The 16,888-nt window shown below is 32.2% G+C and overlaps 1 protein-coding gene and 3 non-coding genes across 16 annotated transcripts; 1 reads left to right on the top strand and 3 right to left on the bottom strand.

Moving 5' to 3' along the window:
• Nucleotides 1-2,413: 2,413 nt before the first annotated feature.
• On the bottom strand, nt 2,414-13,298 carry LOC122400501 (annexin B9-like). 13 transcript variants are annotated; one of them, XR_006259357.1, is made up of 9 exons: nt 12,813-12,963; nt 8,889-8,930; nt 8,591-8,593; nt 7,142-7,523; nt 6,892-6,971; nt 5,711-5,957; nt 5,077-5,258; nt 3,773-3,941; nt 2,414-2,542 (listed from the first exon to the last, which is right to left on the bottom strand). XR_006259357.1 is itself a non-coding variant. In XM_043402013.1 (8 exons), exons 2-8 carry the CDS (start codon nt 8,916-8,918, stop codon nt 3,891-3,893), a joined length of 975 nt encoding a protein of 324 aa, XP_043257948.1. In that variant the 5' UTR covers nt 8,919-8,930; nt 12,813-12,963; the 3' UTR covers nt 2,799-3,890. The 13 variants fall into 13 exon arrangements, 11 of the variants coding, with proteins under 11 accessions (XP_043257948.1, XP_043257954.1, XP_043257953.1 ...); XR_006259356.1 differs by lacking the exon at nt 2,414-2,542 and adding an exon at nt 4,048-4,168 and having other exon boundaries at nt 3,926-3,941; XM_043402013.1 differs by lacking the exon at nt 2,414-2,542 and having other exon boundaries at nt 2,799-3,941.
• Nucleotides 13,299-14,492: 1,194 nt separating this feature from the next.
• On the top strand, nt 14,493-14,614 carry LOC122400547. The gene has a single exon (XR_006259359.1). It is a non-coding gene; the product is annotated as a U5 spliceosomal RNA (small nuclear RNA).
• A 507-nt stretch (nt 14,615-15,121) lies between these two features.
• Trnat-agu lies at nt 15,122-15,195 on the bottom strand. The gene has a single exon. It is a non-coding gene; the product is annotated as a tRNA-Thr (tRNA).
• A 315-nt stretch (nt 15,196-15,510) lies between these two features.
• Nucleotides 15,511-15,583, bottom strand: Trnaa-agc. Its single transcript has one exon. It is a non-coding gene; the product is annotated as a tRNA-Ala (tRNA).
• Nucleotides 15,584-16,888: the final 1,305 nt, after the last annotated feature.

Below are 16,888 nucleotides of genomic sequence, written 5' to 3'. Positions count from 1 at the left end.
TTATCATCTTATACGATAAATGTTATTGTAATCTGTGATTTGATTTAGGTTGGGGAAAAAGAAATCCATTATTTTGTCGGTAGATGTCTGTAGTGATCGATATCTCGTAAAGTATCGATCAAACAATTTTAGATTTATGCTCTTTGCAAGGTGACATTTCACACTAAAAAATTTCTTTTGTTGTTTTTTATTTGGTCTATTCAGTTGTGAGTTACAGGGTGTTAAAAATGGAAGTGAAGAAAAAGAAAATTCGGTACATTTTATAGTTTTTCGTTGATAAAGGCGAAAATGCAAGCCAGGCGGCTGAAATTGTAAATAGTGTTTATGGTCCCTATACTGTAAGGGCTAATTACGTGCAATTTTGGTTTCGTCGATTCCGTTCAGGTATTTTTGATGCTAAAGATGCACCTCGCACAAGCAGGTCCGTCGTCGAAAATGTCGATAAAATTACAGAAATAATCGAAGTTGACTGACATGTTAGTAGTTGTAGCATCGCCCAGGAGCTAAAGATCGACCATAAAACAGTTTTAAACCATTTGCAAAAAGCTGGATTCAAAAAGAAGCTCGATGTTTGGATGCTACACCAATTAACACCAAAAAACATGATGGATTGAATTTCCATCTGCGAAGCCTTAGTCAAACGGAATGAAATCGACCCATTTCTTAAACGGATGGTGACTGGGGATGAGAAATGGGTCACATACGACAATATTGTGCGAAAACGATCGTGGTCAAAGCGCGGTGAAGCAGCTCAAACGGTGGCCAAACCAGGACTAACGGCCAGGAAGGTTCTGCTATGCATTTGATGGGACTGGAAAGGAATCGTTTATTATGAGTTCCTTCCATATGGCCCAACACTAAATTCGAATCTCTACTGTCAACAACTGGACCGTTTGAAGCTAGCGATTGACCAGAAACGGCCAGAATTGGCCAACAGAAGAGGTGTTGTGTTCCAGCAGGACAACGCTAGGCCACACGCGTCTGTAGTGACTCGCCAGAAACTCCGGGAGCTTGGTTGAGAAGTTTTAATGCATCCACCATATAGTCCGGACCTGGCACCAAGTGATTACCATCTTTTTCTCGCATTGCAAAACTACCTGAGTGATAAGAAATTGGCATCAAGAGAATATTGTGAAAATCGGTTACTAGAGTTTTTCGCCAATAAGGACCAAGATTTCTATGAGAGAGGCATTATGAAGCTACCTTTAAAATGGCAATAAATTATAGAACAAAACGGCGCATATTTGACCCAAATCGGAAAATCCGAAACATGTTAAATAAAGTCTTGAAGTTCACGCAAAAATAATGGATTTCTTTTTCCCCAACCTAATATTAAATACAAATATATATTATCTTGTGCAAGTAGTGGGCGGTGAAAAGATTAGTATCCACTAGGGGAATATTCAATGATTTTCTGTTTAGTTTAGTAAATGTATGATAATGTAAACAAATGTAGACAGATTAGATAATGTCTAGATATTTCTCCATATTTTGAACATAGATTAAAAATTAAATAAGATATTTAGATGTCTTGAGAAATATCTTTTAAAAATCCAAAAAATTAAAATCATTTATATTAATTATTTATTTAAAAAAATGAAACTGATTAATCATACATATATATAGAAGGAAACTAATAAGAATGTAAACGTAAATTTGATCTATTAATAACATATCATTTTACCAGTTTCTAATTTTCGAAAAATCGAGTCGCTGATTTGTATTGAATTAATCGGTTCCGATGTTTCTTTCTCAGGCATTGAAGATTTTTCATTCATCTTTCAAATCTTTAATTACATGACAATTATAACCTTTTTATTTTATTTCTTTATTGCCTGAATATCGTTGAATTGATTCAAATCTATTCGGATTGTGTTTTCTTTTATTAATTGTATAGTGTGTTAAGGAAATTGTTGCAAAGTTCATTTTAAGGAAAAATTATACTAAATTTAATGTAGAAATAGTTTTTGTCTTCTAGTAACAGTCACGAAGCAGTTTTTTATTATTGATTTTATGCAAAGTTAATCAGTCTATTATTTTGTTTACTTATGTGACAAGGTGGATAGTTTGAACAACATATTTATAAATGTTTTACTTGTAAATGTTGAGTTTATATTAAACTGTTAATTTGTTTTGAATGTTTGTCATTATTTAGTTTCTTGCCAGGATGGTCCTTCGATCCCTGGAGATTTCGTTTTAATTGGTACACCAGGTATAAGCACCCACATTCCAAAATGGTTCTTGTAAGCAAACGTGGAACTAACATTCATGATGGAAAACTTAAGTTTGAATAGAGAAAGAATTTTATACTCCTCACTAATTTCCAAAAAAAATCTGCTTATATGCAATTGTATTCTATATATTGTTAATAAGTTTTATTGTACAAATGTTGTTCACCATCTTTTATATAAATATGTAAACAATTTTATTTTATTATTCAGTCCTTTTCAGAATAAGTTTACTGAATTTGTTCTAAATTACTAATCAACTGCATCACTACTCAAACATTTATTTCAATATGGGCGCATCAGTTGGGAACTTCCTAAGAAAGAAACAATCTATAAACAAAATGATATAATAAAAATATTCTTATTTTAAAAATTCAAATATTATAGCTTATAAAAAGTTGACACCATACTCTTTAATATAATATTTATGAATTGTTCCACTTGTGTGATTAATGGACGTACGTATGTAATTGAATATAATTTTAATTTTTGTGATTTTTATATATTTTACTGTTTATTTTCATGCATAATTTGTAGTAATAATTTCATTACAGGTAATAGTAATTATACATATGATATTATATAATGCTTGAAATATAGTTGATCTAAAAGAAGATCTAGAGAATTGCTATTTAATTATTTTGTCGGCTTAAAAAAAATAGAATTAATTGTCACTTATTTGTTTGATGAACGGTTTGGAAAAATTCTAGTCTTGCAACTGTTAGAACCAAATATATAGAAATCAACATTTTTCTGGTATATATTTTAAAGTGCAATGCCAAATCTTGTCATTGCTCCAGTATAAAATAATATATAAAATATATATAATGCAAACTAATTTATCTTTTGCATTAAAAAAAAGGAATGTATGTATTTCGTAATCACATTTCGTTTAAAAATTAATCACATTCACGAACAAAATATTTTCAATGCAGCAAATTATTGTTTATGCTGTAATTTGTTAACTCTTTGGTCACCGACAATTTTTTTTTTTGCAAACTTAGCTGCCATTCATACAGTTATTAACAGTATTTATTTACTAATATGTAGACAGCGAATGTTTATTCAGACTTATCAAGTAATACTTTCAACTTATTCCATAGCTTGAAATAGCTTGTATATTTTATTCTAATACTGGTTGTTTTATGTTTTAAAGTTGAATAAAACTAATGTCATGTTAATTTTCTTTTATTTGAGAAACAGAGAGCACATGTCTTTAAGAGACAAGAGAGACGTGAGATAGTTAAACGATATATGAAAATAATCTGTAATTTCAATGTATTATTAACAGAATCGAATAGATAATCGAAATAGACCAGCACAATTACCTGAAAATATGTATAACATTTCTATACATTATTATAATCAGAAAATTTATATTACATTTCATAAAAGTATGCATTTGCATAAACATTCGGAGTCTACAAATATCCATTCGTATTTTTCATATTGAATTTGATATCATTTAAAAAAAATCTGCATGATTTATATCTGCGGGATTTGACCGTCACGAATTTGGTAAGCTTTTCATCTTGATGACTTATCCGTCAAACCTTGAATAACATGATAATCTCTCAATGTGTGATTAATTATTTTAAATACTGATAAACATGGGAGTATTTATCTTGAAGAATTTTATCGAAAGACAGTAAAGCATTTTTCTTAATTCAGCATCGCGATCAGAAGGTATTTCCACGCAGCTGTGCAATCGCTCTGGAAACAGAGAAAACAGAAGTGTTCTCGTTTTATGTTTTTATTACAAAACGAACAGCACGTTGTACGCGTGCGAAATTTATTAAAAACAGATAATAGATATTACAATAATGTGGATTGCGTATTATTAACATTTATGTTAGAGATTCCCGAGACATTCCCTTCCATGATTTTCATTAATTCAAAATTGCGATCAGAAGCCGCTTAAATTCTTCGCCGCAGTCACTCTGTAAATGCAAACAGAATGTGGGAAAAATTAAAGCAATGTTAATGCTAAACAAATGAAATAATACTGTATTTATATATAAATGTCAGGGGATACACGCATGCACGCACGTTTGTGAAGCAGTTCTTAATTAGTGGAATTAGTCCGTTCGCCTGTGACTCATCGATTAATCAATAAATTTCAACATACAATTTTTAATAACAACAGGGAAATGATTAATATAATTTATTGAGCTGGTCTCATAGAGACTAATGTGAATTGTGTACGTATAAACGAGGCACTTATGCGGTAATATCACTGTAACAGAACTCCCGACAAAGGCAAACACGCAACACCATAATCACCGTTAATTATTGATCTAATTTAGAAGAATGAATTAACTTTAAGCGTCTACAAAGCTTCGAAGTCTGTCACGAAGTATTATCCCTGGTATTACAGTGTAATAGAAAAGAAAAGAGGCTGTTGAACATAAAATGTTTTCATCCAAGTAGGGCAAGCAACAGTCTCTTGTAGTCTCCCGAGCAGTCATCCTGAAATTCATGGAAAGTCATGGACAGCCAACGTATAGTAAAATAAAAAGTTAAATACAAAGTGTGTGGGCACTAGTATTAAGGCAGTATGTACAGTGTGCACAGTTAATTTGATGAAAGTACGAACGTAAATGAATGTTTCTGCAAAACGATATAGAAACAAGTCATTTCTTATCAAATTAAATAGATCCTAGCAGAAATTAAAATTTGTCATTCACTTTTACAAAATTTGGTTATTCTGAATTCTTCGCGATAATTCCATTGCTGTTAATAGTATTTAAATGACAAAAGTGTTTTTTTTTTTTCTAATAAAGATAACAATGGTGATTTTGCAGAAACATTTTTGAAGAATTCTATGTACATCACTTGTTTAACTTACGTCAATGTCACCTGCGAGTGACTGTCCGTAGACATTTTGATAGGTTTCTTTGATATCTCCTAAATCGATTTCTGACCGTGCCACGATTATGCGTATCAATGTTGAATCGTCGGTGCCTAATCCACGCATCGCTTTGTATAGCCGTTCCGCAAAATATCCAGTCTTATCTCGAGCACATTTCACTAAAACAAATCGGTAAGACGTGGAATTCATTCAATATCACCATTTATCTCTACTCGTGTCATGTAAAAGATTTTTGTAATAAATACAATGATGATGGAAATTAGAATTATATATATTAGTTGTACAGATGAATAATCCAATTTTTTCAGCCACACTCAATGTTTATTTTAAGAGAAAATTGACTTTAAACTTGATTTTATAACTGCTTAAGATAATTTGGATTATTCATTTGTACACCTAATAACAATTGTTAATATTAGTAACAATTTTTAGATGATAAATAGTAACCAAATAACCTTCTCGGTGTATTTAATACCGTTAATGTGAAAATCCAAAACTCTCTCAGTTTTAAAAGAAAATTACAACCGTCCTATTCACTTTTCAGTCGTTGACAGGGGAAACTTCCCCTATTACGTTAGTATTCTTTGAGTAAAATATCAATATTTCTTACCAACTGCAAGGTAACCATCTTCAATGGAGCCTGAGAACTCACTCCTGATAGTTTCTTCGAGACAATTTCCGGAAAGACGTTCATATTCCTTAAAGATCTTTCTTAATTGAGGGAAACTTTTAGAAATGAGGATAGCATTAAATGTACTTTCGTCTGTTCCCCATTGGCCTTCACCAGCCTCAAGAAGTTTCTCAGCATCTGATATTGCAGCCTGATCGTCAACGTCGCTACTTTCGTTCCTGTTAGCCTGTTAACATAATTTAAACAATTATATTAATAATAAGGTATTATACAGGGTGTTGGGCCACCCCTGGGAAAAATTTTAATGGGAGTAAAAAATTATTCATAATTAAATTAAAAAATTTCAAATCATTCTGGAAAAATTATTTTCAGTTGCAGGGGTCAATTACAATCATTTTTGGTCAATACACATATCCTCGAAATCCTACGTACTTTCGAGAAAAAAATTCAGGAAGGTGAACAAAGTCGACAAAATTAAAAAATTTCAAATCGTTCTGGAAAAATTATTTTCAGTTGCGGAGGTCAATTACAATCATTTTTGGTCAATACACATATCCTCGAATTCCTACGTACTTTCGAGAAAAAAATTCAGGAAGGTGAACAAAGTCGACAAAATTAAAAAATTTCAAATCGTTCTGGAAAAATTATTTTTGTTTGCGGGGGTCAATTGCAATCATCTTTGTTGAATAGACATACCCCCGAAATCCTACGTACTTTCGAGAAAACGATTCTTTATCGAAAATATACTGTGTGGCCGGAAATGTTTTTAACGAAGCCTCAATCAACAAATTAGTATCCTTGATTTTCGTCTTATTTTGGGGTCTAGAATCTCCCATTAAAATTTTTCCCAGGGTGGCCGAACACCCTGTATACAAGGCGAGGCGCGTAAAAGAAGTTACTTAAATAATATCTTCACTTTTAGAAACGAAGGAAATGTTTCAGAGAATATGCATAATGTTGTTTACTAAAATCGTTTTATTTTTAAAAGGTAAATAGAACTTGTAAATAGTAATGTAAGAAACATTACGTTTATTATTTCTATTTTCATTATTTATGAATAAAAATGAAATATCGTGCAGTCAAAGGACAAGAAAAGAAATGAAGCATTGACAAAATGCTGCTTGCTACGATTGAAAATTGTTATATTAAAATTTACTTACGCAACAGAGCGAAACTAATAGCCTCTTAAAGTGACCGGAAGTATCGCTTTTCAGATCATCCTCCAACTCGTTTCCGTACACTGAAAATTTTTCATTTTATACGAATATAATAGTTGCGTATTAATATCTATAATTGTTGATACATTTAAAGTGAATTAAAATGGCGGAATTTCTTTCCTTGGAGTTATAATAAATCCACGGAATAGCAATGTTCTTATACGTTGTAATAATTGAAAGAATAACAACTTACGGTCCTTATAGACAGCGGATATGGTCTTAATGCCATAATTACTGAGGGATGCCAACACTTCGACGAGGGCACCTTCGTCTGTGCCCATTCCGGATATCGCATTATGAAGTTCTTTTGCGTAGTATTCCGGCAATGGTGTCATTAGTGCTAAAATAGCTTTCTCGAAATTGCCACCAAGTTCTGATTTCAGTTCAGAAATCAAATCTTTTCCGTACATCGTTTTGAATTTATCGGCTATTTCGAGTCGTTGTACGATGCCACGACGGGCGAGCACATCGATGATGGTTTGTTCATCAGTGCCGAAACCTTTCATGGCGGTTCGTAGGAGAGCTGCATCCTCTTCTGCGTTGAAAGGATCGGCAGGATATATCGTTGGCGTGCACTAAAGAAAACGAAAAGCAAGAAATGTCTTCCATAACTTTTCTATAATCCATAAAACTGGTGTGATTTTAACTTTAAAACCGTCGATTATTCACACATTTGAGTGTGAAACGTCTGTGGTGGCTCACTTCTATGGAGGAAATGGGTACAGCGAGATAGATGAAGGAAAGAAAAGAAAAGAATATAATAAGGCATCCCTAGCAGGTCCTAATTTAGACGTCAGGATATTTAATGGTCATCCAAGGAGGATATATGTATATTGGAATAGGTGAACTCTTGTGAGAGAGAGTAGCCCTCTACTGGCGAGTGAGGGAGTGATGGGAACAAATACAGGGATATAATATCATAGGGAAAATAATAAGTTTTTATATTTTAAACTCTCGGTAGAAATGAAAAATAAAATCTGAATTTTTTATCTAACTGAAAAATTACACAGATTAACAATTTAACGTTTTTGTTAAATAGCAATTCTAATTGTTGTTCTTAAATGTTATTTGCAATAATCACAAATGTAATTTGTTATCGTAATATTGTACAAATAAGATACTGCACCCTCCTGTTTTCATGGTGCTTCACGTGATTAGCCACAACTTTTACACTCATCAACATTTCTTAAATAAGTAGATTTGTAGTTTATTCTATATACTTTTAGGTAGCGGATAAAATGTCCACGTGCTATGTTATTTTTCAGTATGTTGGTGTAATCTTGTGAAAGAATTTCTTTTGTACAAACAAACGATTTCTAGTAAAATGGCGTTTTTATCTAGGTTGTTATCAATAATGTTGATTTAGCAAACGTCTGTCGTTAAAAGACTAACAATAAGTGTTTAAACGGAATATCAAAACACAAAAATCACTACAATCTCCTGATATATGAGTCTAGGATTAATATTTCCAAACATTGTTAATTTATCAATATTCTAAGTTAACAACCACTTGAATTGTAAGTCAAATACATGCTCTTAAGAAAACCCGAATTTCTAAAATTCAACTCTATAGACTGCAACCAGCTCACGGAAAACATTAATTCATCGACACTTCCGCTTTCATGACATCTAGGATACAAACCATCTGCAAATACAATATTACGCTCTTTACCATATTTTTATACATAACATTAACACAAAAGCAGCTAAAAATAGCATAGTAGTTTTCTTTTGACGTAAAAGTTATAAAAAGTAGAAAAAAGAAACATTGAAGATTCTGTCATAATTTATTTAGTATTGTACATTTCTTCGTCGATATAATAAAAAATGCTTGTTCGTTAAAAAATTCATATTTAGAAAATGAGACAAGATTTCTCTGACGTGCAATAGAACTTACTATACATAAAACGAATATAAAACGAAAATTATCTGATAATTACCTGCACGTGGTAGTACTGACTGGCCGACATTGTTCAACTGAGCTGTAAAAAAATATTACATTAAACTATAAAATATTTCTATAATTTTATAGAACTGAATATAAAATTAAAATATAAGTGAAACAAGAGTTGATGTATTCTACCTTTTGCTATACATGTTTTATAAAAAGTATTATGAACTTTAATTACATAATTTTCTACCAATACCGAGCACGAAATTATAATAGTTTTAAATTATAAGTAGTACATTATATTAAAATACATTGTATTATCCGTGATGAAGTTCTCATCGCAAAAGAGAAGTAATATCATTTTTTATGTTTGTGTATTGATATTATTTTCATCGTAGGAGTTTCATAGTTACGATTGAAACAATTTTATAATGACAAATTAAGAAATATAATGTTTTCGCTTTTCTGCTTCGGTGTCTCGTTAATAACTTTAGACGCCACCTATTGCGTGTCGCTAGTACCTAGTTTCGAGAGACGACAAATAGTTCCATACAAAGAGAGAATAATCACGCGCTAACGATAAGATAGGTTCGACTGTGTATCTAAATTTCACGCCTGACAGATATTTCTAATTAGGAAGTAATTTGCCTGTAAACTGGAGCATAATCGCAAAACAGGAAGTTTCATTATTTTTTAATTGCGGTTATTGCATTGTTGTAGCATTATAATACTACAAATAGTCATATGAAATAACTAAACAAGTAATAACAAGCATATTAAAAGTGAAATAAAATAAACAATTTCTCTGCCACGTATCCTACAACTATTTCGTTTTATAATTAATGAAAACAGAGACATATCTGCAAAATGGAAGTAAAATCGAGTAAAATTATTCTACACATTACACATAGAATATTATCATACATACAATTAATGGAGCACACTTTAAAATATAAAAATATGTATTATGAAATTAATTGTTAGACTGATTTCTAAATGAAAAGTGAATAGCATACAAATATCATTCATGTTTACACTAAAGTTCTTTCCAACTGTTCACGATGATATAATCTCATTCCGTATGCGAGGCATTAATTTCATGAAACGTCAATAGCATGAGTCATCTGGCGTTACTATATAAATACATACAGTTTAAAGTTTTTTTTATTCAAATATAATCATTGCTTCGTGACTTATACCTCGACTGCAATAGAGAGATGAAAATCATTTTGCGTAAAATATTTAAACAATCTATTGTAATACTATAAAATATTTCTGACATCGTTGTTAGTTTTTCAAAATATCTCAAAAACAAGTGTTTAACAAAGTGTTCATAAAAAATTATATGCTGAATATATTAGATAATTTGAGAGTAAAATGATTTATGTGCACAAGAGAAAAGTAAACAAGTATATGCGATGAAACATGATAGTTTCCTTATTACGAAGTAACGTCTTGTCGAAGGTCGCGATCGATCCGGAGACGCTCCCCATTCCAGGAATTTGAAAAAAAACACGTTATCCGGGTCAACAAGAATGCTGTCTTTTGTGAATGAAATTAATATTATCACTAAAATTTCCTTTCGAAGCTCAATAAAAAATAAATTTGTACTTAGAAATACCCGATAAAAACCTCACGTTTCTGTAAAAAAAAAATATGTAATTGCAAAAAATCACTCGTTCGAATAATACAAACACTTCTAACGAGATATTTATTGTGCTATTCATATTTCAATTACAACGAATACAACTAAAACAAGTATACTCCAAAGCTTTGATACAATGTTTATTAAATTCCGTCGATATAGAATTGTTGTACAGATGCTGGCGTAGCGAAAAATACTTTTAACATCTACAGATGAATGTTAAAAATATGGATAAACGCGTTCGAACGGTTACAGGATCCTTTAACCCAGAAACTAGTTTCACGTCACTACGAGGCAGTTAAACGAACAAATGATCTCATCAAGTTACGCAAATACCTTCGAAAGCAACGATTAATCTGTCGGAGTGAAACGTACCACGCCGTGTGCCAAAACCCGATCCTATTGAGATTCGAAAGTTTTGTATTGATCGGTAATGAAGAGGAAACTACGCAGGGTGTGGCTTCTACCTTCTTCCGAAGTGATAGCAGATTCAATTGGATTGTCTTCCCGGTACTGGTGCTGGTTTCGCACGGTCTTCGTAACCGACTGAAGCGAACTGGACTCACGTCGCAAGTATTCTTCGCTGGCGTGGTGGGAGCATCAAACCGGGGAATGTGTATCTACACGGATGGTATGGGAAACGTCGTTTGACAATGGAACAGAACACGCGATTCGTGCATTCCTGCCCGCGAAATGTGTAACGTACAAAATTAAACAATTACGTTAACCATCTCCGTAACATCAAATTTCTCCAACATTTTATCCTTAAAGTTTGCGTGATTATAATTGTTGAATATTTATTTAGCAAATAAACACAACAGAGTTTCGACCTAAGTATGCATTTAATTAATGTAGTTAGCAGAAAGCAGCATTTTCGTTTTGTAAAATTACATTAATTATATACATACTTAGGTCGAAACTCTGCTTATTTAGCAAATAAATATTCAACGATAATATTTTTTAAACTGTATCCATTCGCACGTAGAACGAGGCACAAATACATTTACGATAATATTCAAGGCAGAGTGGATCTTGGGTCATAAAAGTTTGGAAACCTAATTTATTATTATGATACTCATAATATTTCGAGACGGTTTGAAAGAGGCGATAACGAAATCATTTACTCGTATTCCAACTGCATAGTCTTTGAAACTTGTTATTTATAAACGTTACGCATGACTGTATAGCTTTCTATATCCAATATTCAAATTTTAACGGTGGACATCCAGCTTCGAGATAAATTTTAATGCGATAACAATGTTTATTTTGACCCACGGATTCGAGTGTGCTTTGTCACATTTCGCGTCTACGTATTGTACTCCATTACTATGGCAGACGCAGCTTGAACCAGTCGCTCGAAGCAGGCAAGTTAATCCCACCAATCGTTTGGTTGCTCGTTCTTATTTTCGCATCGTCTGCCTCTCACTATGGTGCCACGTAAGTAACGATACTGTACGAGGTGCTTCCTAAAGCGATTCAGAGTTTTCTGGTTCTACTGTCATTTTTCGTATTGAAACTGAGTAACATTAATCGAAGTCTATTAATTGAGAAAAGTGCTTCGTAAATAATAAAATTACTTGATGATACTGTTCGACCTTTTCGATACTGCGTGCCACTGTAATTGGATTCCTGATAAACGATAGCTTGGGTCAAAACATCACTATAGCGGCTTCCCGCTGATCGGTTCAGTAGTTCTCATATAATTTTTACCATATGTTAATGAATGGAAATTCTGTTATTAGATACTGCAACAATCACTTCGTATACAGTGAATTACGTAGTATATTAGCGAAACTAGAAGCCTTATATTGAGTTATGAGATAAGCAAAATTAAAATGACTATATCTTACTACATTATCGTGTTCTTTAGAATTGTTTAAACTTGAAACGTAGTCTTGACAGAGCATACTATGAATGTTAATAGCAGTTATGTTTAACTAGAAAAAAATTTCTAGTAAAAGTAACTAGATTCGCTTAATGTATATGCAATGTCTTTATGGAATTTGAATGATTTTTACGAAATAAATGAAACAACCTATACATAATAACATTCCATCTCATTTCAAGCATAAGTAATTACACTATAATTAATGCAATCGTGAATAGTTGAAACGTATAATCGTCGTGTTATTGCAATTACTTTTTTACACAATATTTGATAAAAAAGAACAATTTCGTGATTACAGTATTGGTATTATATTCTACTTTTCTTCTATAATTTTCTGTACTGTTCAAACACCTTTAGCTTTTGAAAAAGTTTTACTCCGAGTTCTACCGAGGTATACAAACGCATCTATGACGAACGGTCAAGTACAACTTTTGCTTTACCTTTTCGCCCCACTGAAACTTTATCGAAGCACCCTTACGATCACTATCATCAACTTTGAAAACTACTCGATCACTACCGTTCGCGAATGAGCAAAGATTGAACGTTGTTACGTGTTTCGCGTACACTAGTCGTAGAATCACGAATCAACTATATAAAGAAGTCCTCTGGTGGGGATGCAATGTACAGTAAAGTGATGACGTGGAAGACAAAGAGGATGAAGGTGCAATAAAGATGAAGAGTCCCGACTACCGTTCGCCGAATTCACGCGATACAAGATTCACAAGAAATAAGGGCAAGGTGATGGTCGTGTGATTCATCGCGTAACAGGGGTTATCATTGGTACTTACTCTTCGAAGACTAGGTGACACGAGATTTTGTCTATGGCGGATAAAAAGTATGACGATTGCAGGAACGAGACACGAAACCGTTGCTCCGTTCGCTTAGCAACCACTTTTCTCGTAGACGCTGCTGCCAACGACGTAACCACGCAGCGAAAACATTTCCGAGCGCCACGACCTGCTTATTATACCGTTTGAAAACGACGGTTCCATGAAAGTTCTTTTTTTTAATCGTGTAATTTATTTGCAGATTAAATGATTGTCCATCAAGTAGAAACATTGTACATATTTAATTTTAAATCGTTAGTAATAGGAGTCAGATTTAGTCATCGAATGGCAGGGTTGAGTTAACTTGTTCAATTATGATTCATACGGCATCTACTATTCATACTTGGGTGAATGAAAGCTGTATTATGAAATGTTCGTATTTGAAATGCGTTACGCAGAAATATACGTGATTCATGTCATACTTTTACGTGTATTTGTGTCGATGCGTAACTACACGCAAAGCTACTATGATAAAGCATAATTAAAGATCAATACAGCAATTTGAAGAAATATAATTCTACCCTTAAAATTACAGAAATTCATATACACATAATTCTACATACAATAATTAACATTATTTTAACAATTAGTTAAGTTAGGATTATTATCATTCATGTTGGAACATTAATCAGATCTTATTAATTTTACACCAAGTATATATATGTAATATACTATAATTTTGTAAATATATTTGAATTTAAACAAATTTTTCCTTATTCTTAGAATAACAAAAATGCGCTAATGTATGAAACATTGCTGGATGTGCCATCCTAAGTTGAAGAATCGTACTATTTCTCGATATACTTGGACGTTTTGCCATAGATGGCGTATCAAGTATATTCGTGAAACAGTAAATTATTTTTTATTATAAAAATAAGCTTTGGACTAGGTTTATTAAATAGATGAACATATATAATCTGAAATTAATGTATATTATTCTTAACGCCGATAGATCAAAGAATTAGTACACAGGGTTACTACAGACAGTCACAATATTTAATTATTATAACAAATGTAGTAACTTGAGCTACGTTTTTTCCATAAAATTGTGTGTTAATTAAATTTATTCGTTCTGTGTGCTTTATAACTGCCTATTAGAATATTTTCACAAATCTATTCTATGAATTTTTTAGGAATGTGTAAGGTAAATAGAGCGGGAAGCCTGTTCCTCATTTCATCGTGAAACACCTGGTCGCTTTAGATTAGTACCTAAATTGTCCGCCAGATGATGTACTTTCTCGCTACAAGAAATCCAACTAGAAACTATTAGAGGGTAGCGTGATGGAGCATTCGTTACTCTGGTTTCCCTTCAAATCACGCATAAATCTTTCGCCTTTTACTAAAGATTTCCGTGGAGGGGAACAATTGATGAGTCTATATAATAATTTTTTGTAGTACCCGACGAAAGTTGGGTCATTATAAATATGAAAACAAAATTTTTCAGGAAAATACTGGACTGAAATTTTATATCAGTGAGCGTAGTATAATTTCTCCTTTCATTCATATTCCACATTTTTATGATCGGTTTGTTGTATGAAGTTTCTATAACTCCAACCTTGATTATACCGAAGAAGTCTTTTTAATAATTCTGAAGGACTTTTTCATGAGCTTTCTTCGTAGGTTTTTCAGTAATATATACGCCACTTTCTACGAAATTCCGTATAGAGACAACGAGTATTTATAGATTAACCTACATCAATCATAGTGTGCATCACTAATAAATTTCGTATGGGAATCTGATCATTCAAAGCATATTTAACAATTTATAATGATAAGACTAGTTTTTACATAATAGAATATGAATTTATATAATATTTTGAAAACGCCATGCTTGGAAATAAATTCGTTATCATTATAAATTTTAGATAATTGTATGTATAAAAATTGCAATAAAAAAAAGATACTTTCTTTACGGATCATGCAGGCCCCGGAGGGATTCGAACCCTCGATCTCCTGTTTACTAGACAGGCGCTTTAACCAACTAAGCCACGGCGCCATTGTGTCCATCGTTTTATTATTTTAGTATAACAACTACGGCCTTCTAAAAGAACAGAATATTTATATTTTTACAGACATACAATTCGTACTTTATATATTTATAATGTAAACTTAAACATTTGCACATAAACTTAAACGTTTGTACAGTTGTAAAATGAAATACGTGTACGCGTGTAATTACTACGCAGTTATATTTATTCAATATTTGTCTATAGTGTGCGTTGTAAAATTAAATCATTGCGTCTATTATAAATAATACTAAAATAAAATAATGATTAAAGATTTGTATTAAAAGGAAAAAAGAAATCCAACTTGGAGGCGCCGGGCATCGATCCCGGTACCTCTCGCATGCTAAGCGAGCGCTCTACCATCTGAGCTACGCCCCCGTTCTTACAACTGTTTAAAATTTTGTAATTTCAGTTAAATTATTGTTATTCATTCACAAATATTTCTATGAAAGGGTATAGCCGAATAAGGGGGTCAAATGTGCCCTTGAACCAAATTTGACATACGATGGATCCATCGATAGAGCATCAAAAAAAAACATTCTGTACCAAATTTGAACCCTCTATCATGTTCGGAAGGGTAGTTATTGGAAAAATTCGGATTAGCGAATTTGTGCCTATTTCCCCTATTTAATCGAGTATGAAAATTATGAAAAAAATTTGGTGCATTGCTACTATTGAGATACGTGTTTGAGAATTTTTTCCGTTTTTTCGATTTCAAATCCTAGGTGTGAAAAATTAAAAACGCAAAAAAACGCAGAAAAATACCGATTTCGTATTGAAGCTTTCGAGACACTAGATTTATATAGTTACTGTAAATGCATATTGTCATTGGTTATGTCCCTGAATTTTTTCAGATTTTTTGGCAGGGTGCGCCGTAGTAGCAAAAATGAAAAACCGATTTTTTCGGCGTTTTTCGCGTAAAAAAGCAACATATACTTTGAATTTTTGTATTCCCTTTAATAGATAACTATATTCTGTGGTTCTAAACATTTCCATGTTGAGTAAAACAGTGTATACAAGAAGAAAAGCAAAAATAAGTCAAGAAAAAAAACGTGCTATGCGCGTTGTATTCAGAAGTATCAGCATTATTTCCAAGAGCTGCGATGGTGCAGTGAGTAAGATGCTTGGCTGCGAGACTGCTGCAAACTTTTTGACGCGCGTTCGCGCCCTGCTATGGTACATTTTTTTTTTATTATATTAATTTTTTTTTTTTTTTCAATTTCTAACTAAACGACAATGAAAAACTATTAGTTTATTAATATTTAAAAAATATTTTTACCTAAAATATACGCAAAAACAATTATGGAGCAGTTTCTATTCCATCATTTCTCTAGTCGTATATTTGCTTAAATACCCTACTGTTTCATTTTTTCTACGTTAAATGAATATACGTACTTAGTTTTAAAATCGCATACCTTTAATAACTGAATAGTGGAAGAAGATTTCTTCAATAAAAAGAATATTAGCAGTCTTTGCATATAGTTACGGATATCATGATGACAAGATTTATGATGTGCAAGGTTTATGAATGTTTACGTCTATTGGCAGTCTAAATTACTTATTTTAGACGAGAAATTGTTCTCTTATTATCCATTTCCGTTACACATGTCCACATTTCAACAAAGGCGAATATATGTACCGTCAAAAATAAGTGCTAACTGGTCTGTTATATTATATAACTGT

This window comes from Colletes gigas, unplaced genomic scaffold (genome assembly GCF_013123115.1).
Source record: "Colletes gigas isolate AHSC1104 unplaced genomic scaffold, ASM1312311v1 Colletes_gigas_Sc00018, whole genome shotgun sequence".
In the NCBI taxonomy this organism is placed as follows: Eukaryota; Metazoa; Arthropoda; class Insecta; order Hymenoptera; family Colletidae; genus Colletes; species Colletes gigas.
The sequence above is the reverse complement of the archived record's forward strand: the minus strand, read 5'-3'. Positions and strand labels throughout refer to the sequence as shown.